Source organism: Saccostrea cucullata, unplaced genomic scaffold, assembly GCF_032062105.1.
Source record: "Saccostrea cucullata isolate Sc308-1 unplaced genomic scaffold, CSIRO_AGI_Scuc_v1 ctg582, whole genome shotgun sequence".
NCBI lineage: Eukaryota > Metazoa > Mollusca > Bivalvia > Ostreida > Ostreidae > Saccostrea > Saccostrea cuccullata.
The window spans coordinates 47,022-73,585 of NW_026920002.1; the positions used below are offsets into that span (position 1 = coordinate 47,022).

The 26,564-nt window shown below is 34.7% G+C and overlaps 2 protein-coding genes across 5 annotated transcripts in view; one reads left to right on the plus strand and one right to left on the minus strand.

Moving 5' to 3' along the window:
• The window catches only part of LOC134241455 (eIF-2-alpha kinase GCN2-like), a 33,996-nt gene extending 29,067 nt beyond the window's left edge, over positions 1 to 4,929 (plus strand). The window contains exons 48-54 of the mRNA XM_062723497.1: positions 413 to 496; positions 934 to 1,034; positions 1,476 to 1,641; positions 1,789 to 1,899; positions 2,247 to 2,299; positions 3,059 to 3,127; positions 3,343 to 4,929. Of these exons, the coding sequence (XP_062579481.1) occupies positions 413 to 496; positions 934 to 1,034; positions 1,476 to 1,641; positions 1,789 to 1,899; positions 2,247 to 2,299; positions 3,059 to 3,127; positions 3,343 to 3,400 (642 nt within the window). The 3' untranslated portion in view covers positions 3,401 to 4,929. The remainder of the gene's footprint in view (positions 1 to 412; positions 497 to 933; positions 1,035 to 1,475; positions 1,642 to 1,788; positions 1,900 to 2,246; positions 2,300 to 3,058; positions 3,128 to 3,342) is intronic.
• Positions 4,930 to 8,266: 3,337 nt separating this feature from the next.
• Positions 8,267 to 26,564, minus strand: part of LOC134241467 (homeobox protein Meis1-like) — a 70,898-nt gene continuing 52,600 nt past the window's right edge. For all 4 annotated transcript variants that reach the window (XM_062723528.1, XM_062723507.1, XM_062723514.1 and 1 more), the window contains exons 10-13: positions 22,587 to 22,663; positions 11,556 to 11,614; positions 10,672 to 10,749; positions 8,267 to 10,395 (exon numbers count right to left, since the gene is read on the minus strand). In XM_062723528.1, coding sequence (XP_062579512.1) covers positions 10,049 to 10,395; positions 10,672 to 10,749; positions 11,556 to 11,614; positions 22,587 to 22,663 — 561 coding nt within the window. In that variant the 3' untranslated portion in view covers positions 8,267 to 10,048. The remainder of the gene's footprint in view (positions 10,396 to 10,671; positions 10,750 to 11,555; positions 11,615 to 22,586; positions 22,664 to 26,564) is intronic.

Below are 26,564 nucleotides of genomic sequence, written 5' to 3' on the forward strand. Positions count from 1 at the left end.
TACCTAGACAGCATGCAAGAAAAAACATAAAGATTTCAAAATGTTTAATGATGAATCATGATTTAAATCTGTTGCAAATACTGTAAATGTATTAAATTTACCAGTGTATTCTATTTAGCTATTTTAGCGGAAAACATCATCCGCTAAATCAAGTACATGGCTAAATGTCTTGTTTATCATAGATTTATATTTAGCACATTCAGATAGCGCTAAATCAAATCTACACTAACTTGCTGAGACATGAATTTCCGCCAAATATCATACACACCCAATATAATACATTTACAGTAACAGTTGGTACACTATCCAGAAGATTCAATAAACAGATGCCTTGCAGAAAGTTATTGTTCATGGGGACGTAAGTTTGTGAGTGAAAATGAGACACAAAATCTAGGAACGTTTCTAATTTCAGGCACAAGAAGACATACAGGACTTCTGTCGCAGTAATGGAGTAGCCTTTATGGTCACCTTGCAGGAGGGGGATACTACAATCAAGGTCAGATATTAACATACCGTATAAGTGGAAATTTTAGCGAGACGCAAATTTAGCGATTTCTACGTAAAATCTGGTATTTTATTTTTAGCGAGAAGTAATTTTAGTGATTTTAAAATGCTAACTAAAAGAAGCTATTACAAATAATATGCAATTAATTTTTAGCGATGTCAGCACCCTCGCTAATAATGCCAAAATTAAATCCTCGCTAAAAATTCTACTTACACAGTATTATATTTTATTTCAAATGTTTTTTGCCTTTGTTATACAATGAAATCAATCAAATGTTAACTGAGTTGTTAAATGAACAAAAAGATTTTGGTAATTCATGGGGGGAATTCAGGAGTGAATGAAAATGTGAATAGGCACATGCAATTTAGAACAATTCATTATAATTAACATTACAAGAACAAGGGTGTAAGCTTAAACTTTTTGAATAGGTGAGATCAATAGAAAAGGACAAAATTACGGAGAAGAAACTGACAGCAAATAGTCAAGTGGTGGATTTCCTACAACAGAAGTTGCAGGCATCATCTAAACAGTAAGTTACAATAGTTAACTTAATATCATGGGATATACACTACCTGTTACGGTTTTACAAGCAGGTCTCATTCCAAAGTAACTATAATTCATATGGTGACTAATTAAACTTGCATGGATGATGTATTTAGCGATTCACATTTCAAAACTGGCTTTGGTCTGCTGGATCTGACCTTTGTGATTCAGAAGAGAGAACAGGTTGAAGTCTTTGGACCAGGTTCTTTCTTAAATTTGTGTAATCCCTACCTTGACCATGCATGAATGAAGCATTCAGGAATACTCACTTTCAGATTGGCTGTAGAACCTGGTCTTTATTTTCTGGAGCGACCAGGTGAATGATTGTGGAGCAGATTTTTCCAGAGTAATTATAAGCTCTGTAGTGACCAAACTTGATGTTACATGTTATTGTGTATACACACTACCAGACATTACTTGTTTTCAGAGAGCAGTCAGAACCAAACCAGGGCACCCCTTGTAAGAATATAGCAGTCCTGAATTATCCTGAGGCCAACACGTCTAACTACAGCAGCAACATGCTCATCAACTTCAACTTTGTCATCGAGAACGGAAAACTGGCCACAAAATCCAGATATAAATATGAATCTCAGGTAAATTTGAGCTGGATTTTACATTTTGAATTTTTGTGTTTAATTTTTTATTACACCACTTTTCCCACCCCCCTTTCCCCTCCAAAAAAAATTTGCATTGAATTTTTTCAAATGTTATTTATTTTATTTATTTTTTTTTTTTTTTAGATATTTGCCAAAGTGAGTTCTTCCTTTCCCTGGTTGCCAAAAAAATCCATAGAAGTAATTGCTATGGAACTGACAGCACCAGTGCTGAAGTGCATTGTGGCATTCTTAGAGGTAAAAGGGTCTATGTCGTAATCAGAAATTAAACCACAAATTGTGTAAAAATTCGGCAAATTGATGACTGGTACAAATTTATTCAAAACACCACAATTAAATTTTGTAATTTCTTCCAATACCATTTTAATCAATGAACACCATATTTTGATAAAGAATCAAAAGTCTGTGGTCTGAAGTGTTCTATATTCTTAAAATGGATTTATGCTTAATATTTTCATTCCCTATAGTTTTAAAAAAATATGAACTTACCTGATATAACAAGTTAAATTGTTATGAGTCAAAATTTTTCATTCTTCATAACATTTCAGTTTAACAAAAAGCTGATTCCCAATAATCTTTTACAGGTGAATGGCACGGAACAAGAGTTTGAGGACAGCATAGGACTGGTGATAGATAAGTAAGAGAAATTTTATACTGGTACCAAAATATACACCTATCATTTACCATATATACTCGCCTATAAGTCGGTTTTTTGGGAGTTAAATTTTAGCCCAAATCTCTATGTCCCACTTATATGCGAGTCACAAAGATATTGGTATTTTTCTGGAAAGTGAAATGTAGCAGTTTATATACATGTACATATATATCTGATGATTACTGAAGAACAAAGCCTATATATGTATAATAATGTATGCAATCAAAGATTGCATATATAGAAAAAGTATTTACTTACTTTAATATTTTTTTTTTATCTTAAGTGTGCATTAATTAATTTTTTTATCATTTAAAATCAAATATCAGCTTAATTTGGAAAAACAGTAATAAAAACAGCGAAAAAAACATCAATGCATTGATTTGAAATGTCAAAAGATCCCGGCAAAAAGTTGTACTGACTTATAAGCGGGTCAATGAAAAATTCCTCCAAATTCACCTCGAAAAATACAACCGACTTATAGGCAAGTATATATGGTATATTGATAATGACAAGTCAACATCTACAGATTTCCTAAATTTAAAGTACAAATATAGCCCTTTCACAAGGTTGATCAATAGATGTATTGACTTCACAGAAAGCTTATCGACTGAGCACGAAGTAATGCCATATGAACCAATGACACATCTCGTTACAATGTATGAAAATGATATATAAATATCTGATGAATATGTGAATCACTACAGAATATCTCTTAGATTGATATCCTATTCTTTTCTGCAGGCAACAGAGATATCGGAAATACATCCATAAGATATGTGACCAGATTTTCCAGCTGAAATTTGAAAGAAAGTAAGAAAATTCGAGAATTAAAAAAAAGTGTTAATTATGGATAATTTCAGATTGTGTCATATCTAGTATAATGGATAATATTACAGAAATATTAATCTTATAATTTTACACTGTAATGAGCACAGAAAAAAAAATTGCTTACCAGTATATTCAATGTTAAAGAGATGACAAGAGCAACATGTATCATTAATGTGGTTTACTCATTTTGTTTGTAGGTGCAATTATATTGTTTTATATGGACTCAAGGATGACAGTCTTAAACTACTTACCTGAATTCTTCATTTGAGATTACCTTCAGAGGAAAAAAATATAACTAATCACTAATTATTGTGGGGGTCAATTTTTGTTGTTTTCATGGTATGAAAAGATGCACAAATTCATATCCCTTATGAATTTTTTTTTTATTTATACTGTATATTGTTTCTCTTTTAACCATGATTTCAAATTCTCTTGAACAAAAAGAACAAAAAATTTTCAAATTTGCCTCCCTAGAAAAGAAGTGATTTTACTGAATTGTCATTTACAGTACTGTAAAATTATAAATACTGTAGATCTAAATTTCACAACACCTTATTTTCACGAGATAGTCATTAACTCTTGATGAGCGAGACAAAATTTTCACGAATTGTGGTAATTGCTGTATATAATCCTAAAGAATACTATTATACAGGAGAATTAAATTTTTGTGAGCACACTGCCTCGCCTAATTATGCAAAATTAAAGTTCTTGCAAAAAAAAGTGATTTACAGTATATGTGGTGTTAATTTTTTTTTTATTACTTGATAAAGGAAAAGTTGTTTGTATGGATTTGATTTTGTGGTTCAAGAAGTGAAGATTTAAATTAATCTTTATTTTCCTTTTTGTGGAGGATCTGTCTTTGTGGGTTTTGTCATACCTCAAAAAATCAGAAATAAACCCTTACGATATATTCAATATGTGTGAGCCGGTGACTTTTATGATAAAGTGTGGGCAATGTATTGAAATTGGGATACATTGTATATTGATCTTATAAGTGGGATGTTTTAAAAGTAAGGTGGTAAACTAAGTAATGGGCATTATAGTGCAAAAGTTTTCTGTATGCAGTAACAATTAGAATGCTTGGGAGAAATGTCATTAGAGCTAAATAATGTGTTTTCCTGGCTTTTTGGTTTTGTTTGTTTTTTTTTAAGGTATTTATATGTGATGAATGTACATATGAAGCTATATTTATATACATTTTCAAAAAAGCCATTCAACTTATGTTCGATAAAGACCTTTTCATTTCACAAAAGACAGTATATATATTATTTATGTCATGCATTGCTTCATATTTTTTGTTTTTAAAAATGAATTGTGCTGACGCATATTTAATTATTAGTATTACATATGAGTGAAAGTAAACATAGGAATGTTTTGTCTGATTCCATAGAGGTAAACATGTTATAAAATTAATGTGTGCGGTGTCAGTTCAAAATATGTAAATGTTATGTTGTTCATACATATTCATGATTAGCGAAGCACTGCATGAATGTTGTGAATGGATTATCTTTCTTGCAATAAGATTTTCATTACACTAAAGGCTAGCTATTTTGTATGGTTCATTTGCATTGTTGCCAAATAGTTTTAAGTGTGATGCATCTAGAGTAAATGGTATGCAAATAATGAACCAAGTTTGAAATTTAATTAACAAATGTCTTCATTATTCATAAAAATATGTGAAAATGATACTTAAAATGTTCAAAGTTTATGGATTATAATTTGTTGAATATTTTGATGCAAAATATTATGGAATAATTCTGAATAAAAACTATTTTAAAAATCTATTAATGTCTTTAATTTTTGTTTTTTCTTCTTTTTAAAGAATATATTTGCAACTCTTGACTTTTATTGATGAAGTTTTAATTAAAGCACTAATTCATCAAGAAAAAAAAAAATTCTGTGATATTTATTGCAAGGAAAGGTGAATGTGAAATTGATGCTGCAAACAAAATTACATACATGTATGTAATTTATAATACATAGAACTTAAAAACATACCAGAATAGAAAATGGCATCATTCATTGAGCTGGTGTTGATTTGAGGACAAACAATTTGAAATTTTGGTACTCAAGAAATTATATTAATTAAAAATATATAAATTTTAAAAGTCATGCTTGAACAATGGGTACTAGGATTTACTTTATTATACAAAAGATAAAATGATGGTGTAATAAATATAGTCATAATATTACTAGATTATTTATAGCATTTCTAAATTTAGTTTTTTTGTTTGTTTTTATAAACTTTATTTTGTAATTTTTTTTAAATGTCTTGTTATTATGGTGTCCTTAATTATGTTTTTTTTTTTTTTTTTTTTTTTTTGGAAAATAAAAAATATGTAATTATGTATTTTAAAAAAAAACAATTACTTTTTCCAAAGAAAATATAAAAGTACTTTGAATATAAAACACATTTCTTTTCCATTTGGGTTATGGGGGGATTTTTTTTAAAATAAAAAGATTTTAATTATACTTTTAATCATCAAAAACACATAAATGGACAATAATAATTTAAATATCAGACATAAAGTTTTTTGGTTCTGATAAACAATTCAAAATGTATCTTAAAGGAATATAATTTATGGATTTTTTCTGTTGAATTTTTATTTATAGGGATTAAATGTGTACATATATTGAATGAATATTTTCATTGCTAAGTAAAAAAAAGCCTGTATCCTGTACTGACCTTTTCTAAATGATAGAAATGGGACAATTTATGAAGCTTTTAGTATAGGAAAAAATTTCATAGCGTGTGCTTGTGAAGAAATTTTCATAAAAATGTTTTGGCATACCTCTCTCCCCAGGAAAATTGGAGGTCCCTTTAACCTCATTTAAACAAATGGCATACTCTTAAAATTAGAATTTAATTTTGATAGGAACTCAAAATGGGTCAAATATGTATGGACTCCCAACAAAATTCACCTGTGAATGAAAAAATCAAATCACAACCACTGATTTTCATTCACAATTTTGATTTTTCGAACTGATATGAGATAATATCATGAAACTAACAAGAATTTTATGCCAAAGCATTAAATTTACGCTTGAAGCCATTAACATTTATGTATCCTAGTAATGCATTTTAAATGAGTCAGAATAGAAAATTTGCATCATGCAAGGCCACACACAGAACTGATTAGAGAAAAATTCAATGTAAATATCTTTGTTATGAAAATACTTCTATTGACAACTCCCAAGCTCATTAGTAACTCTGAAAAATACATTTGTTTGATTAATTAACTTAAAAGCCATGTCCAAGTGTATATAGTTGGTTAACTGAGAGCAATCCTACAGAAAAAAATGTTGTTACATATAGTATATTTTCATTTATTTACATATTTTTCATTTGTTTATTTTGTGTATGTCTTCGTTTCTCTACCAGTGACCTTGAACTTATTCAAACATTCTAGGGTCAAGAACATGAAAAAACCCTCATTAAATCTTTGACAAGTTTTGATTTCCAACCATCCTCTTTTTAGTTATAGAGTAGATAAGAATTGAGTACATTTTCCGTGTCCTGAACTTGCCCATATGACCTTGGCTAAAAGTCATGACATAACCTTGGGTCAAAAAGCCAATCTACAGGTAGTTAAAATGAGACTTCTTAGATCCGCATGGTATACACTCTGCATAATCTTTTATTGATGCATCAAATCAGTTATAATTTTTTTTTTCAAAAATATGGTCTACACTAAAACTTAACATTTTGTCTGCAAGTGACCTTGAACTTACCCATATGACCTTGAGTCAAAATCACAGCACACCTTCAGGGGATCAATAATATTTTTTTTATTTTTGTTGTTGTTTCTTTGGGTATTTTAGGTACTCTCTGAGATGAACTTAGACAGGAAGCATACTTTTTTTTTTCTGCCACTGACCTTGAACTTCAAAAGACCCCACGTCAAGATCATGACAAATTTCAAGGTCATAGTAATCTGTGTGAAACATGTACTTCCAGTGTTTCTCCTTTGGAAAGTTATGAATCTGTAACAAATTATAGAGGGGGCGTCAACACTTTTAGGCCCCCAGTGGGTCCAGGGAAAAGCCCTGTTGGGGGCCCAGGGGGCAAAGCCCCCGTAAGCCCCTGGATTCTAGAGATTTTGTAGGGTAAAAAACTTACCCATATTTACATGACGAAACTGTGATTTGTTAAATCATGCACCTTCAGTTATAGTATGTAACCAAAAATCCACAACAAATGAAAGTCATGACCTTCAGTTATAGTGGAACATGTAACATGTATACATGATGATCATCCATTATTAGTGATGAAATTTTCAACCATAACTTTTTTTTTTACACTTTAATAATTAAACTTTGCATTGCTTCGAATATGCAGTTTAGTGATTGTAATATAGTGATTTGAAAGAAAAAAAAAATTTTTTTGAAACCCCCAAACTTAGAATTTGTTAAACTTATAAGAATATGAAAAAATGATTTTTTTTATATTAAAAAAAATAGAATAGCTGTCATCAAGACAAATACCCAAATCATAAAATAAAACAAGCAAATTCAAGTCCCTCACTTTTGGTGTCTTAGTGGGTTAGATGCCATTATTTATGGCATATTGTTTTAAATATAGACACCCTAACATATCATTCAAAAGTAATCACCAAAGTTTACTTTTTTGAAAATTAGGTCAAACATGAAGGTGAAGTTCAAGGCAAACATAATAGGATGCCTGAAAAATTTTTGTCACAGAAAATGCACCTGTCAAATATGAAAACGCTATCTCTTCTCAATCAGAAGTTACGAGGAAAAAATAACATTTTTGCAAAGTCTGTCAACTTCACAGTCAAAGTCACAGGGTCAAAAATAAGTATATTTAGAAAGGCCTATAGGTAGTATACATGTAAAATATAAAAGCTCTATCTTTTCTCTTTCAAAAGTTATGACCAATTTAAAGTTATTCTAAAATTTTTGAAAAGTAGGTCAAACTTCAAGGTCATAGGTACAAAAACCATAGCATTTTTGGAACAGTCTTCGCACTGATAATGTTCAAATGAAACATGAAAGCCCCATCTCTTCTCATTATGTTATGACCAAGGTTAAAGTTTTTGCGACAGATGGACAGACTGACAGACACAATACAGCAGGTTAGAAAGAAAACAAAAATCAGAATTAGCATAGTACAACATTTTATTTTTTTATCTTCTGGAATTTTTTTTCTCAAATATGTGACAATCTCATTAAAAATTCCCTAGAACTAAGCATCCAAGCTTTAGCAAACTCCCAACTCACCCCTCAGACACTCACACACAAATAACAGAACACACTCATTGGCCAATCAGATTTTGTTGCTGTATCATGTGATTGTCGTATCCCTGGCAACATACAGCCAAAGGATTGTGGGTAGTCAGCAGTAAATAAAACAATTGAAGAAATTAAAAAAATCTGTGAAACCAAGAATTTTACTTTTTGTATGTACATCATTAATACATGATTTATAAATATTTGTCCATGATTTGAAATATCATAGGAATATTTTTTCTTTGTTTCACATGAAATTGTTTAATCAATTAAATTAATGCAAACTTAAAACTCAACATCAATCAAAAAAATACTAGAAAATAATTTATTATGCAAAAAAAAGTAACAAAAGAGGAAAACGAATACTGTTGAAATGTTGATTTGGCCACACCACAAATATTCTACCAAGTGGCAGCACAAAGAGAAAATGGCAGAGCAGGAGTTTTGATCTTTTTAAAGAAATTACCTTATAATATTCTGATAGGACGAAACAAAAAATACAATCGTGTGTGTTACTTGGCAACAAATCAAATCTTTATTAATACTCAGTTACAAAATAAACAAACAAAACAGGAAAAAAAGAGAGAAAAAAAACAAAAGTAAAACTCCATGACTTGATTCAAGCCTCGCTTTCATTTCATCCATCATTCCCATTCCTAATATACAAGTCCATTATATGCACCAAATACTTCTCCGTTCAAACATGCACCATATTAAATACAAAAAACCATCTAAATGAATAAACTTTCATATTTTTTTTTACAACAGAAATCTAATATTGAGGTAACATTAAAGCTTCAAATTGATTGGCTGTGATGATACTTTCTCTTCTATGTCCCAATTTCTGATTGGTTAATATGTCCCAATTTCTGATTGGTTAATATGGCCACATGTCTGGTCCTTTGATCATTAGCATTTAGTTGTTCAATTAAATAGAAAAAAAAGGAAATAACACTTGATTTGTTTGAGATAGAAAAAAAGACACAGAACAAAATACAAAAAATGGCCACAACCAGTATACCACAAAGAAATGGAATGCATGTAAATTATTGTTTATATAATTAGTCATGGCCATTAAACTATAATATATATAGCAAACAAGATGAGGTATTCCTTGCAACAATGTCATCAGTGACAAAGAAAATAAATCGGGCAGCTCAAATCTGTCCCGCAAAATCATAATACTTTATTGGAAAACACAAGAAAATTCTGATGCTGTATTACCCAGCACCTAATACTTTCTGAAAAAAATCAAGTGATTCTTGCACCTACTGTGACAGTTTCAAAAAAAAACAAAACAAGAGTCCATACAGATCATCGAGAAAAACGGAGAGGAAGCGGAAAGACGTCAGCCGTCCTCTGTCAGATCCAGACGAGTAGCGACGTCCGTGACTAGCATACTGAGTTCCACCGTCCAGGAATTTCATTCCTCCAAATACTTGGCCACAACGAGATCACTGTGACATTTTGTTTTCTCATTATTATGTCTCAAAAAACAGAAAAAAAAAATAGAATGATTTGTAGTTTTTAACTGCAAATCATCCATATATTGATTTTTTTTTTTAATGTGCTGATAGGCGGTGAAAAAAGGAAGTCCTGTCTTCCACTAATACTTTTTGTTTGATGTCATGTGGGGCCACACTGTCATGGCGTCTACCCTGCATGAATGTCCTGTATATGGGCTCCCATACTTTCCATGCTGCCGTGTAGAGGTGGGCTCTGGGTAGAACTCATTGACATTGCGTGCGGGCTCATGCCCGGAGCACCGTGGCCCATCATCATGTGGTGTGGGTGGCCGGGTATTAACATAGCTTGTGAGTGTACGGGCGGACGTAACTGCGACATTTGGGAATAAGAACTGCTGCCACTGACAGGGGGTGCTCCGTACATATCACCCATGCCCTGGACGCCTAGCATGTCGTATCGCTGTGAGCCGTCCATGTGGTGATAGCCTGCTTTCATTGGATCATACATGTCTGCGCCTGGCCTACCTTGCAGCACTGAAAAATCAAATTGCAAACTGTTAACTACCAAAGCAAATTAGAAATTCCAAATATTGATTCAAAGTACAGTTAAACCTGCTTATCTAAACACCACTAATTCTAAACATATTGGCCCAATTACATAATTTTCCAGTAAAACAACATTTTAAACATCTGAATTTAGTACAAGAGACACAAGTTTTCATGGTATTTGAAAAGATTTTGGAATACACAAGATCTGGATTAGTCAAGGTTGACTGTATTTTTACACTGTCATATTCAAAGTTCACTTACTGTGTGAGCCCATGTGGGCCATTGCCTGCCCATCCCAGCCCATGCTATCAGGACTGTATCCCCCATGACCTCCCGGAGCTGTAAAGAGATAAGACTGTTTACTATCAGCCAGCCTGGGTATTTACTTTTTAGGCAGGTAAAAATGCAGATAATAATTAGGTCATGAAGCTATATCTAGAGAGTATATAATGTACTGTAGGTAAATAGTCTAGGGTTATCAAAGGCTAGAAACTATACAAACAAAAGGTGCAGAGCCTCACATCTCATTAGCTACATCTAAACCAAAATTAGCAAGATTAGAAATATATTTAAAATGAGCTAAAAGAGATCTTCAAAGAAAACTTATTTTACTGATGAATAATTCTTTTAGCAGGTACATGCTAAATGTGCTTTCATATCATGCAATATCTTTCTCTGTTTGCCATATTTACATCAGCTCTCAAGATTAATCCATATTAAGCTCCCAATAGGTTTGCCATGCATAGAGGAATAAAGCCTTAACTAGCATGCAATGTATGGATGTCAAGTGTTGATATGATCAAAAGCATGCATATTAACTGTGGAGGTGAAAGTCTTCTCTGATTGGTCAATCCCACCAGGTCATGTGACTTTGTCTGATTCAGCAGCCCCAAAAAAGCCAAACAATGGCTGCCGAATTCAAAAAAAAAAATGCATTCCAGAAATTTGCGAAAGACACCAAATTTTTTAGTTTCTTGTCGCAATGACTTGTTCTCTTTTTATCTTTGTTTCCATTTTGCCAAGTTTCCAGCCACCAGTGTCAAAGACATCGTTACCGTGGTTACCTGGCGAGATAGCGGGAGGAGACTGACTTGTTGAAGACTTACACCTCCGAGATTTGAACACAGTAACAACAGGTGACTTGCCTGCTCGATTTGATTGGTCAATCATCGGTTGAACAATTCTTCTCCTTGCATTTATGAACCTATAAAAAGAATATAACAATGTCAGAAATCTATCAGTTCATGTCAGGTGTGCAATAAAAGGGTTAAAGCCTCTTTTTGTGCAAAAACACTCAATATGTCTTCCCCATGAAAATTCTTCACACAAACAATGATTGGGTTTTACAGTTGCATCTGGTCTATTAAGCAGATCATAAAGGTCTTAGCAAAAGAGAGGTGAGCATCCCTGTTCAGCCTCACCTCAACTCATAAACTACAAAAAATATATAAATATAGCAGACCAAAAACATTGAGTCAGATCCTCTAGGAATGGGGAGAAATATGAGGACAGTCTGTCATTATTTGAAGAGGTAGTGATTTACAACCAGGGCGATGAAATGGCGCCAAGAAACCAGGCACAAAGCAATCATTTGCCAAAGTCTGCGACTGAGAGCCGATTATCAGCTGACCTTTGACCCTTCAGTATCAACACAAGAATGATATTTGCTTTTCAAATGGCAATCTGATACAATGTTTAGTTATTTGGCTTCCTTTTTGCTCTCCCTGTGAAAATGAGGAAAGAGAGAAAAAAAATTCGTTTCAAAATTTGGAGAGAAAAAAAATGCACTGGAGAAGTTTGGCATGATCAAGTTTTTAGGTTGGAAATGAAATGAATCTGTAGATTTTATGAGCGCTATCAGTTTTTTTGGTTGAAAACCTTCTTCCTCTTTGCTCATTATAAAGCTAAGTAAAAAAAAATAAAAGATGGCAAGGCTGAAGTAAGGTGTCTACAGCATCAGATAACGGCTGCACCATGCTTTCCTGATTAAACCAAACACATAAAAAGCTGACGTGACCGCAGATTCCTTAATCCCTTCTGACAGGAATTGTAACATACTCCCCCTACCTCCAGGGTTAAAATCGCTACAGTTACCATCAAAATCCCAATCTGGTAACCACCCATGACAGTTACAACTAAGGCACTTGAGACCCAAATCCTTCCCCAAGCACTTGGATAACTCGGATTTCAATTCCCTGTCTGGCCAAAGGACCTTACTGACAGTGAGACAAATTACAATACATGTACCTACACTGGGTCACCAATTCGCCAAAAATCATGTCAAATATCTTAGTAAGCCAAAATAATCTCTTTTCCACAAAAGGGACTACATGACTCTACCATATGATAATTTTACAAATCCCATAATTCAAAAACCTGAAAACTTAATTCGAAACCATAGGATTTACAAATCCCATAATTCGAAAACCAGAAACCTGATTCAAAACCATAGGAAAACCTGTCAATACCATATTTATTTCCTCCTGGCCATTTGATTACAGAGAGAGTGACAGTTGTTTGTTTGTGTGTTGACGCTGTTACCTATATCATAAACACAGGGAGGGGATTGTCAACTTTTCATTTAGCCATCATACTGCGTTAGGGACCCGACACCCTGCGTTTCAATATCCTTTATAAAGTCCTCTTAACAAGCCGACTAATGAGTTAATGGGATCTGTCACTGTTCAAAGCTTTCTGACATATAACATTAGCTCAAGTCACCAGACTGCAAATTAATTAACGGCAAAAGCAGAGAAACTCAACTGTTCTGTGGGTTCGATTTGTGATACATTAGGGGTGAAAATTCTGTGAAATACAGAAAACCAAAAAAAAAGTACTTGTAAATGGTTACATGTGTATAGCATTGGGAGTTTATCTTGAGAAACAAGTGTATCTGAAGTTGTTGATCCAAAACTGTGAACCACTCTCATCTCAACACCCCCAGTCTGAAATTCACCAGAACCCCCTTTTTTTCTGCCGACAGACATTGCAAAAATAGATTACTGTGCCAATTGCAAATGAATTAATTCAGACGTTTAAATTTCACCACCACATAAATAAGATCTGCATATAAGTTTCAATGAAGGACAAAAACTGTTGACAGATCTAATGTCGTTTGTCATTCCTTAACTACCCATGTAAAAATTGTCATTGTCCAAAGCCTTCTTAAATTTCTGTTACAAAACTTGGCAATCAGTGACTGTCACTGTCATGTGCACTTTCTCGTGCAAGGAATAGAAAAGGCAAGCCCTATAGCCCATGCAGAGCTGTCAAAGTCACTAAACTCCTATCAAGGTGAAAAATCAGACAAAATTCCATGTGAACTTTTCCGATCCATTGGATCCACATCGGAATCCGTAGTTTCACCCACATGACCTCCCACCAGGTCCCGGATAGTAGCCCAGAATGCACCACCCCATCATCTGATTCATGGATTAATAACGTGTCGTTCCGATAAACATCGCATCCTGCCCTGCGCCTTTTCTTGTCTTCCTCTCACTTGCTCAATTAGAAGGTCCCCATGCTTTTCTATGAAGACTCCGCAAAAACTAGATCAGCGATTTTCACTTTACATGGCTGGCCTGTCAGCTCTTGTTGTGTTCGATCGGGCAGTGAAGCATGCCTATCTGATTTTCTCCCCTTTTGTACTCTGTGTGCCTGGAGGCCAGTGACTATTTAGAGGAAAACAATCACACTGTCTAATGCTCTAACCCATGTCATTATCAATTTACATCAGCCCATTGTTTCTATAATCATACTTAATGCATACCTAATCCGCACAATCATTCCGAAAATTAAGGTTAAAAACAGACCTCCCATACCAGGCAAATCAATGGAGAGAAAGGCTTACTTAATAGCAGTGCCGGGCAGTTCTCCCTCGAAAAGGTTACTTACTTGCATTTTGGTGATATTTGTGCTATTTTCACTGAAATGAAGCTGAGAATGATAGATGAATTTAATTATCTTCATCAAATATTGTTTTTGGTGATTATCTATAGGGAATAACTGATATGGCCGCTGGATGGAGTAAAATTATGTCAATGAACAATTAATAGCACAACAGCTCCGTTATCTGCCATTCAATCGCGTATATACAGATTTCTGAGATCTATGAGTTATCCCCCTTACTGATTTTAAAATTTTTTTATCCCATAATTCAATTAAATTGAGCTAAAAACAAAAATTCCGAAAATGATGGTAGATTATCCTCAGTATTTGTCACTATTCGCTCTTGTTAAACGTGCCACATCATTAATTTTTACTTCATAATGTGATGGGAGGGGGCAGAGCTTTTTCCATCTTATCAACCAATCTCTCTCACAAAATATCGAATTCTGGCACAGCAATTAAATGCTGCTATACTTCGATGATAGACTTCTCCTGCTCAACGGCAAAAAAAAAAAAAATGAATCATAGACAAGCAATCTGATTTTAAACAGCAAGGCTGGCATTTATGGGGGAACGCTCAAACCTAAAAAAAAATCCCAACTGAAGCCCAGCGTGAGTTAGACCTATACTCTAACCTTATCGCAGCTGATAAGGAGGCAGTACCATTCACTTCAACCTCATCCTGTTAAACAGCTAGCATCGTGTCCCTAGTTTCACATAATATCAGACAAGAAATTTTGGCAGAAATGATTTATGAATAACCATATCAAAAATCTTTGGTGGTGGGCCGTCAAATCGGCCATTATCTTGCCTACCATACTGTACAAATCTCTTTAACTGTGCAAAAACAAAGGCATATCGCTTTCCGCATCCCCCATTGGCCAAGTCTAACTCTCGTCATATTACACAATTAAACTTACGAAAAAAAAACGTTTTGTATATATTTTACATTATCCACTTATACTTACATAAATATTGACTCTAAAAATATTCTCAGGACAGAAATAACACACTATTCTCTTTCCCTTGTCATGATTCTTATTTCAATTAAAAAAACACTTAAATAGCTGCAGAGTCAAGAAAATTAAATTGATTTCACTAAATAATTTGATTAGCATTAGATTAACCAGAATTTGCAGATAGAAAAAAAATATGTGCAAAAATCTATCCCAAAAATATTATTTTCCGTAATTTCATACAGCGTCATATGCCCACCACCCACCGATTGCGGAATGTGCCTAACACAGTTTCTTCTTACACATCTTGAGCACACCTGAAGACCATGAATGACGGAAAAATCAGCTGAGAAGACAACCCCCCAATGCTGAAAAACGGCCATTGCTCTCCGAAATCAAAAATCTTGATGGCGAAATCAGGCATTCCCAGAAGAATGGGATACCTGACATTTGTGATGTAACATATTTCTGATGTGAGTTGACGTGCCTAAGTTTTCTACATTCGATTAACGCTGATTCTCTGACACGAACAACACTCCAGCATGCACAGGCTCTCAATATTCCACTTATCCCCCATGTTGAAAATCCTGCCGACATAACAGCCTCTAGGTGGATGCGAATTAAAACTCTTATTGTCATAACAATCTTCTACATACTAACAAGCTACGTATAAAAAAAACTTGCCGTCATCTTGCAAAAAAAGAAAAATAAAAAAAAAATCATGAATAACTGCTGCGTTATATGCCATGTATATATCAGCCATGAGGGAACACTTAGGACTTAAAATCAAAAATATATTTCAAGTGTTTCATTCTGCCCCTCATTAATGGACACAAAAGGGTCACTCCAACTTCCCTATCCACTCAGCTTAATCAGTTTTTGATTAGCCCCCAAAAAACCAAAAAAGCATTTAGCACATTCATCGCAAAACACTCTGCTCATAAAATTGTTTCTGGAAGTTAAAATTCAACATAAAACTGCCAATAGCAGAAGGACACACTCCGGTTCCGTTAATGGTGAATCGCCGTAAATAACATAACCATGGCAGCTTTGTAGTCATTTAGTTGCCATAGATATCAAATTAAATTTCAGAACAAAAAATAAAAATCTAAAATAAATCAAAAGAAGATCCACCATGATAAAAGTCTCGGCCATATGTGTCAGCTACAAAAGAGTTAAAAAGGGAGGCCACTCTTCATTGTCAGTGTAACATGAAATGACTGGAGAACTCATCAAAAGATCCACCATCTCAAATTTTCTGAATCATTAGCTCAACTGATAACATAACAGTATGCAAAAATATATAGTTACAGGGAATCAGTATTGCATAGCCTTCTAAATGTGTTCCCCAGGTCATTTAGATGAGACCGTTTTTGAACTCAGTGTTAGATTCATCTTAACACCATGCGAGATAACTTATTAATTAATCACTTCCAAGACACATTAAGCAACAATTTAAAAGAATTCCCATTCATGATATGCTTTTGTTAATGTTCCATTTTGAAGTGTTGGAAATTCATTAATGTGATGTTTCATCTCTTGAAAAGGGAAAGCCATTGCGATAGTATTGAACCAGGGCAAATTTGAAACTTGAAAGAAGCCAGACTATAAAAGGATTGCTAAAAAGAGTAGGCTGTGAAATGAACACCAGGAAAAACTATACCAAGCTAATAACCAGTTAGGACAAAGGGGCGTGGTCCGTAGGGTATTAGCTTGACAAGTAACAAATGACGGTAAAATACTTATAATGGGGGCCATCAATGAATGGTAATTATTCCAGGGGTCAAGGAACATCACCATGGCATTGTCTGGCAAACACATTAAAAAGGCTAACCATTGGATTTGTAAGAAGTTTCCAGGCCAGTCAAGAAGCTGACCACAAAAGCCATTTAAGTCATTTCCTCTTGGTGTTTTGTCCACTTGCAGGGTCTTTTTTGTTTGGTCCTGTTTTTCTACGACTTTAAGGTCCGCGAAATGAAAGTCGTGCATGGTTCTCTCATTACACCTAGAAAGCCTTAAGGTCTCCCCTACACAAACCTGATTAAGTTCTCAGCTGGAGACTCAAATTGGAAATAATGTGTTCAGCAACTTTAAGAAAACATAACGTTTTCCGAAATTAACCAAAAACAACTAATGAGTACTTCGTCACTCTTTTGCATTGGAAACTTACGAGGATCAAGGGAAACGTAGATGGACACCAAACGGCCATTAGACATGTGACTCCGAGTGAACGCAAACTTATATTTGATCTTCGTGTCAGGGTTCTCTCCCTTATGACACATTAGGTGCCATTTAATGACAAGGAAAATTTCTTGAAAATTTCTAAATTGGACTACAGTGAGCTAATAGAATAACCCATCATAGCGAAACCAGTCTCGCACACGGCTTAGCGGATTAAAACATTAAACACCCTAAAAAAATATGTTTAATGGGTCTGCATTGAGCACGAGCTGGTAAAGGTAAAAATAATAAAACCTCCAATTGTCTGTACAAGGCAGGGAAGCACTCGGTAAATAGATTACATGTGCAAGATGTGACACTTTTACGACGGTCTTATTACAAACAGGACATAATGGTCCGTCCCGCCTACCCAACTTAACTACACAGTGGGCCTTCAGCGGATTTGGTCAATATTTCTCGTAAAATGCAAATAAAATTCCCGCCATTCAACAACATTATCATTTGTAAATAAATAAAACAAACTGATCCTATGTGAGTGTAGACCATAAACAGCCATGTTGTTGGTCCCTGATCAATAGGCCCTGTGTTTCTACCATTCAGCACTGGAAATCTGCGAGAAAAACCTTATTGACCCATAGAACATGCTCCCTCTTCTAAGCCGGGGTGAGAATGTGGTACTAAACCCACAGTAATCCATGGCCCTACATGATATTACTCATCATTATTAAAATAAATGAATATTCATTAACTCTGCACATGCATGACATGAGAAGAATCCCTCTTTCATTGTGAATGTCATAAAAAATTTTAAAAGTGCATTATTTATATGTATGCTGATGTTCTAATTGTAATTTGCATATTCTGTACTGCAAAAAACTAGGAGTAATGACTGCTTCTCTTTTATTTATTTTCCCCCTTTGCTTGATCAAACATCAGCAGAATTAGAGGCTAAATAAAACACTTTTTTAATCTACACTTAAAAAAAAAAAAATCTTACTCCCCTAATTCAATGGTCAAAATTACTCTCACGGAACAATTTATCATTCTGCTTCAAAAAAAAACCCTTATCATTGAGGTGAATTTATTTTGGATATTTGCTAACAAAGATATAGGGAAAGAAACCGATAAAAGCTGACTAGCAGGTCCACTCTTTAAAATACCTATGTAACGGGTATAGGGCACACCATTTTGCATTAGAACAATTTAGGGGATTTCTGATTAGGAGTGATTTAAATATCCCGTCTTTCCTGAAATTCCACACTCCAGTATGGTTGTTCGGTTCAGTCAAGGTGTCCCAACATATCTAGGTCTCATCTTTATATCCAGTGTTTAATAAAAGCGTTTTCTATAGAGATAAAACATGTTCTCGTTGGGGACTTGGGTGAAAATTTTCGTTTGCACACTTCACACTGGGCCCAAGGTGAATGTGGCCAGGACAGGAAAAGCAAAAAAAAATCCATAAATTTGCTTTTTCATTTCACCGTTCAAAAGTGAGGAAATTAAGGTCGTACGGACACATTTCTTTTTTTTTCCCTTCCCCTGAGCGTGCGACATACGGAGAGCAAATAATCCATCCGCGTTGCATTTCTACGTTGTCGCGATTTGCTGGACACGACCACTACAGCCTGTAGCTTCAATAAACAACAGGGCTTTATACATACTTGTAATGTATTTGCCTTGTTATAGTAAAAAACCAAGCAAATCAACACGTTCTCTTACAAGCAACTGAATCACGTTCTGATGTAGGTCTAACACAAACCAAAAAACCCCTGTCCTTTAAACCATACCTGTGACTATCTGTTCATCAATTTTTCACCTTCATTTTTTTATTTTATGTTCGCGAGTTCTCTCTTCTGTGTTCAGTTTTGAAATATTAAATTGTAGCTAATGGTCCTTGGTCACAGGCGTTTGGAGTTTATGGGCCCACATTTTTATGAAACAAAACATTTAAATACCCATCAAAATTCTGAAAAATCAATGTTATTTGAGAAGGTGTGACCATAAAATCACCTATAAGTGATGAAACCTTTGCATATTTAACTGTCTCCGTCAATTCATCATTAATTATCCAGAAGGAAGGGTTTGACTCTTCCTTGCTTGTGTTTTTCTACAATAAAGTGTTCCATGTGTCAAACTCTTGGTAAATAGCTATTCCAAAATGTGATTAATTTGAAAGGAAATCTCTTCAAAATAAACAAGTCTTGTAGATGGAAGCTGTTCTTCTAAATATAAACGAGTAATATGTCCAATTACTGCCTACTTATTATCTATAAACAAGGCTTTTGAACACATACACAGAATACTAAATCTGCTAAGCAAATTGGTTTGATGTTTCATGGATTAGAAACTGACAAAAAAAACTTATTTAAGATTCTTTCACTCAAAAAATAGCAAAGTAGCCATATGGCGTGAATGCAGTAACATGTTTACACAGTACAGCTGCAGAGCAGTGGGGTTTTTTGCCGAGTTCCGAGTCCCAGTTCCCATGTATTAATTGGATCTTTTCTACCCCCCAACAAATTTCTGGAAGAGCTTGCTTTGCACTTTTATCTTTTTCTCTCTCATTTTTATCTGGCTAACAATAAAATCGGCTCAATTAGAAAAAAAAAATCCTAATAATATCGCATTAATGCAAAGCTCTTTTATGATATCATATTGTAGAAGAAATTCGATGCAAACAGCGTAATTTTGGATTTTGACCAGAGTTCCTACATGTAACGTTAGAAGACATGGTTAAACTTCAAGTCGAAGCAGTTTACATAATATGAAGACTTTTCCATTCTCCCTAAAATTACCGCACACCTGTCTTAAAAAAGCCCACCAAAAAGTGACAGGAAAACACAGTCCTTGGAAAGAGGGCTTCACAACAAATAAGAAATTCAGAGAGGCCTTCAATACAAGCATTCTCTTGCTCCACTATCAGTGATATCAGAATATAAGATTTAATTGCTTTAGCGGTAAAAAGATGTCTTGCCAGATAACCTTGTGAAAAAAGGCCAAAACGGGACTGTCTCCGTACAATGAAATGTTTATCCAGCAATTATTTAATGACATAGAATTATTCTTTGCAAAGATTTCTCCAGATAGATTCCTGAATGATCCATTAAATCGCTGCTTACGGTGCTTTGTTGCCTGAAATCTCAACCCCTCACTTACGCTTTACCCTGCGACAAAGACCCTTATGGCCCTTTTCAGAGAGAAATGAAAGCCACTTATGTGGCTGAAAAAAATTTCTCCTCCACATAGTTAATGCAAGCGCTATGCAAAACAGGCCTGCAAGGTCACATACCAGAAAATTATAGATTGAAAAAATTCCAAACAAATATTGAAAAGTTCAGCCTCCCCTCTACTTAATCCCTGTTCGTGCCACTTTAATTCAGCCCCAGGGGTAGCGACAGAATTTTTTCTCTCTAAATTGTTCTATTTTGACGGCAGTAAACTAAGATCTGAACTATTGTCCAATGCCAGGGTAATTTTCGGTATATCTTGACTTTGGGATTTTTTTTTCTCTTTTTCTGCACACGTTAATTGTTCCGATTTTCTGTATTATTCTCTTTGTGCCATTACGATTTTCTATCTAAAGATGCCTGTCGCCATGCTACGTGTCAGTTTAGCGAGATTATAGTTCCTGTAATTACACGTAAATTCTCTGTCTTTTCAGGTCTTTGCAGTAGCTCAGAAAAAAAGTATTATATACAAAAATTAATATGTGACTGATAAGATTTCATTAAGTGTAATGAGCTTGAAATGGTTTAAAACCTTTTGTAATCCTTTGAAAGAACAAGTAAATTTCTGAAAAATAGCCACACAATACATTGGGAGGTGATAGTTTTCCCACTATTGATTATTAGTATGATACAAGCGTCAGTTTCAGAGCTCGGTCAATTATAAGAAAACACAAGTTTAATATGAAGATTTTATCAAGAAATTTTATACCCCATACCTATGGCTAGTCCATTCACAGTAAACCGATGGCAGCAATTCAACTCAAAATTCTGAAAGCCCTTGTAACAAAGCCGGCACGAGGGATATCATTTTCACACGATATTTTGCCTAGATTTACTAGATAGCATTTTAAACTATTTTTTTTTTCACTTTTAAAAAGGTAAAAAATGCACCTAAATTTGGGGAATGAATTTGATTAATGTACATCAGTGGTCTGTCATAATCGTCAAAAAAATATGGAAGACCTTCAAATTTTCAAATGATTTCCGTTTAAGGCACCGACAAAAATTTATAATGGTTCACCCTATGATCCTGTTAAAAATGTATTCTTTTAACCAGAAATCTTTAAGGACAAATTCCTTTTTTTCTAATTTCCCTATGAAGTTATGATCATAATAAATTTCAATATAAAGTCGGTCATTTTTGCAAAGTATGGTTATCTCATTTTTCGTCGACAAATTTTCAATTAACAATAAATGTATATTTAATCCTCCCTTACCATTTTCCATTCACAAAATCTAGGTGACCCAATACTCAGTCAGAACAGATGCATTTCATAAATCAAAAATCCAAGTCCATTAACTTTTAAAGAAATCTATAAATGTTTTATTTTCAGAAGTAATATTCCTTTAACAGCTGAACTTATGTGCACTCTGACGATAAGTTTTGAGGTCGATATTTAAAAAAAAAAAAAAAAATTTTAACAAACTTTTTTTCAAGATTGTGCACCTGACTTAACAATTATAAACATCATCGTCCCCTGGATATGAACAGTAAGGAGGAATCCAGCAGATGTGGTGGGGAACTGGAAAGCTGACCGAGACAAATTCCCTGATCCCCGGCAGATAAAGGGGGTCCCTATCACCCCCCAACATCTCCACACAAAACCTTATCTCTCCCCCAAACTTCCTACTCAATCACTCATTTCACAAACAAACCCTCAAAAATACACATTATTTCAGACACAAACCTAAATAAACCTCAGATGCGACTTGGACATTTAGAAAAAAGAGGTAATGAACTTTCTACACCTCTTAAAACTATTTCAGGACTTGCCTTTCCATACTTTTTTTTAAGGATTTTTTTTTTACTAACCAATAATTATTGACATGGAGAATGGTTAAATCAACTATTTCAGATCTTTGCTTTTACAGCATTTTTTCATCCTTCTTTTTCTTAGGAATTTATTTTTATTTTTTTACTTACCAATTATTGACTTGGAGAATGGTTAACCCTGTGTCTTGGGCCAATTGCTTTTTTTGTTCTTCTGAGGGATATGGGTGCTGCAAAAAAAAATAGAGGAGACATTTATGACTCTTATTAAGACTTGGCTGCTGGGGGGTGCAGGTTTGCAGTCCCGCTAATGCAGTGTTATGCAGAAGTCAAAAACAAGCCTCTTGACTCTCTATTTAGCTATCAATTGCTTTGAAAGAATTTTTTTACATGTCTGCGATTCTGCACGAGGAACGCAGTCAGAAATTTCAATTGGTTTATTTTTTTCAATTTTTACCTATGAAGTATTTTAAAAGTCATATGTAAACTTTGGTTCATGACTAGAGGGAAACAAGATAATTGTTGCTCATGATGAAGTACCAGAGATTTACCTACGACCCTTATGTTTTGCTTTCGCGAGTAACTGCCATCCAAAACATGTCAATCCAAGAGGAAAGTGACGAAAATAAATTCTACTTAAATTCGAATTTTTTTCCCTCAAAACTTGATTCATCTGTGTTTGCAAAGAGAGGCTTGTACCCAGATAAAAGCATGTCACTTGTGTACCTCAATGAGACTGTTTACGCATATGTGTAAATAAAATATCCATTAAATGTAATTGTTCCATTTTTTGAAATACTTGCAAATAAAAAAAACAAACAATTTATTGTGCTATGTAACAACTTTCAGGAAACTTCAAGTATCTCTTTCCCTCGAGATTATGTCTCAAACTAGAAACATTCAAGACCCATAATTTCTTCTTCTTGATGTCCGTTGTTTCATTACGAAGGTAAAATGGATGTGGTTAAATTGTCAAAGTGATCAATTGATCATCAAATCGTTGGAAACCTTGAATCATAGGACCTAATTTGGTAAACTTCACTAACAAAAGGCAAACTATTTGGTGAAGAAAGGTGCTTATTTGGCCAAGCTAGCCACAGCAATTTAGTCAGAAATAAGGGTCCAGGGGTGTCAATAATGGGTCACATTGTCACAGGTCTGAAATGATAATGACACAGCTGTCAGGTTCTCCTAGATTTATATCCTGTCAAAGATTACCCAAAATGCAATGCTCCATCACACCATCACTTTACATGATGCACTAGGGTACAAAAATGTTGCACTTTTTGTTTCATTCTTCAAATTCCATGGCAACTCAACAGCCAAACATTGACAATGTAATGAGCATTGTGTTTAGGCATCAGGATATTTTTTTTTCAGGACTGCTGACACTGTGTGAGGAGTGGAGGGCGATTGATTTATAGGTGTCAGATGTGTGCAATGAAAATGACCATCCAGTATATGGCTTTCACATTCACAAAAGGCCCAACAAAGGAATCATCGCACACACTCAGAAATATAAACAAAAGCACAAAACTGGGGCCCTATCTAATCTAATATCAATACCCAAGCTGTCAGGGTGAAGAGCTCATCCATTTTGTCAGACAAAGCCTGGGCCCCAGTGGTGCTGAGGGAGGGAGAGACGTCCAGTAACGTCACTGACCAGCGACAATACCCTGACACTCCACCGACCATGATCCTCATCTTGTCACACTTGGCTTTTAAATTATCAACACGAATTACCCTTAAGACCCAGCAGGTTGCGGCCAACACTGGGCCCATTCAGGTGATACTGGGGAAAAAACAGACATTTTATTACTGGCCGAAGATTCCTCCTTCACACATAACATGTGGATAATGTTCCAAAGCCGAGATAAGTAAGAGTCAGTTCTGTCACCCTGGACTGCCAATAAGGTGCCACAGAGGGGGGAGGGAAAATCCTTTCAAAGCCCGGCAAATTATTATCAGTTTTCCTCCCTTGTGATGAGATGTTGAGCTGTAGCCGTTACAGTAATGAGAAGAATAAATAGTTCAATCTGATCATAATCAATAATGCACCAATTAAAATGATAAATTACCACACAGCTTCGGAGGTTGAACTATTCTATGGATTATTTCCAAACATCGGTTTTTTATCTTTACACCTTTAATAGGGACGGAGATCGAAGCATGCTAGGGGTTTCCGGATGTTAAAAATTTTTTGTAGTGTTTTCTATAATGCTTAAACTGTTTATTCAATAAAAAAGGAAAAGTCAAAAATAGAAGGAGTCGTGCACAGAGTATTGGTCTTGAAACTTAAACTCGGAGACACAAAGATAAAAAAAAATCTGTTTGTATAGCCACTCGATTGAATGGTCTTGACTTAGTTAGCCTCCCACCCCTCTGTTATTAGAGCAGTATGTTCAGAAAACCACAAACACTATGTGGTCACTATTGAATAAGGTATACATTACAAGTAATTGGAAAATATTGGCACAAGTTCCCACAGCAAAAACCTGCAAGTAATTCCACTCAATCACTATTGGTCATCAATCACCTTATGCATGATCTACACTTCCTTCATTCACATTTCCCTTCACTTTGAAATGTAGTAGATATTAACTCTTGTTTTGTTTGGGTTTTTTTTCAATTTTTTTTTCAGGTTTAATACCTTTTAATGTTTATTTTTCAATATTTTTGGGGGGGGAGTTAGACAATTTTTAAAATAAAATTTCTTTATTAAGTTTATTTATTTACCGATATTCATTTTATTTATTTATTTATTTTTTTATTTTACAGGTAATCTTGTAGTGTCTTATATTTTCAGTTTTTATTTTTTAGGGTAACAGAAAGTTGTTTTTTTTTAAATTTTCTAGGATCCTGTCTACAATTTTCAGAAGAGTACACTTCCCCCTGAGTAATGGCCGACCCCTGTTAAATGACCTGACAACACAGGATAAGTATTTCTGCAGCTGACATCCCTTTGTTCCTCACAGTCTCTTCTTTAGTCAATGACCTTGCGTCACAGAGACCCTACTTGTCTGCCTTCTTCTCTCTCCCAGCCGTTCCATAATTTTCACTCAAGCATGAAAGAGCCAAAAAACATGTAGACGAGAAGCTATGGAATTGGCTTTTTATTTTCTGGCACACTTTCCAAAGCTTTAAATTATGTGATGTCATTGTACAGTGATAATTCTCGTTAACCCCCGACCGGCTGACACCCTACCCCCATAAGTCATCCCCCCCCAGGTCCACACACCTAGGCAAGATCGTCTCGTGTGTCACATTCGTGGCTATACCCTGTCTGGGTGCTCCATCACTTAGTGGTACCGAGAAGTTACCCCAGACATATTTTCTTGGGGGGAAGTTTGATATCCTAAAAGTCAATTTTCCTAACGCAATGTGACTTGCCTGTGTAAAGTACCACTCAAAATATAGAAACCCGACACCAGCGTCTTTTGTTTGCTTGTGCAATTATAGGAAAACTATCCTGGCTTGCGAACGGCCACAGGTATTAAATGTTTTTGCGTTGAGGACAGAGAAGGAAATGTTAGAGGCAAAACTAATATTTTGATTATGCGTCAATTTTCTTGGGAGATAGAAAGGTCAACTCTGTTTTTCGATGATGATACTATCAACAGAATCAGCAGATAAAGTTTCTTATTGGAATTTTGACGTCCCATCAATTCCACCGACCACGTTTAATTCCTTTGTATAGGCAAAATAGCATCCTACTGCACCAGGGCCCTAATTATCCATTGTTTTTTCTCCATTGCCTCTCTGAGCGCCCTATCCCTGTGTCGCCTGATATTAACATTCGGATTACCAGCGATATGACACCATATCAAAATCCAATATTCCTCAAGCCTTCCTTCAGCCTTCGAATATTGCCATCCATCATATTTGGACAGGTTTCATTATAAATGATATCTTTTCAGATGTATCTACTAATTAATGTAAAATGCATTTCCGGAGCCTGGTTTAGCATTATTTTTCTTTCTCCCTAACTTTTCCTTATTTTTTGTGAACTGTACTCACCCCCCTTCCCCTTTTATCAGTCATTGCCCCTTATCTCTCTCTGTTTTCATTTTCTTTTGTGCTGACAGAAATTTTGAAGCCGGAAAATTTTGGAATGAAGAGAGGAATGTTTGA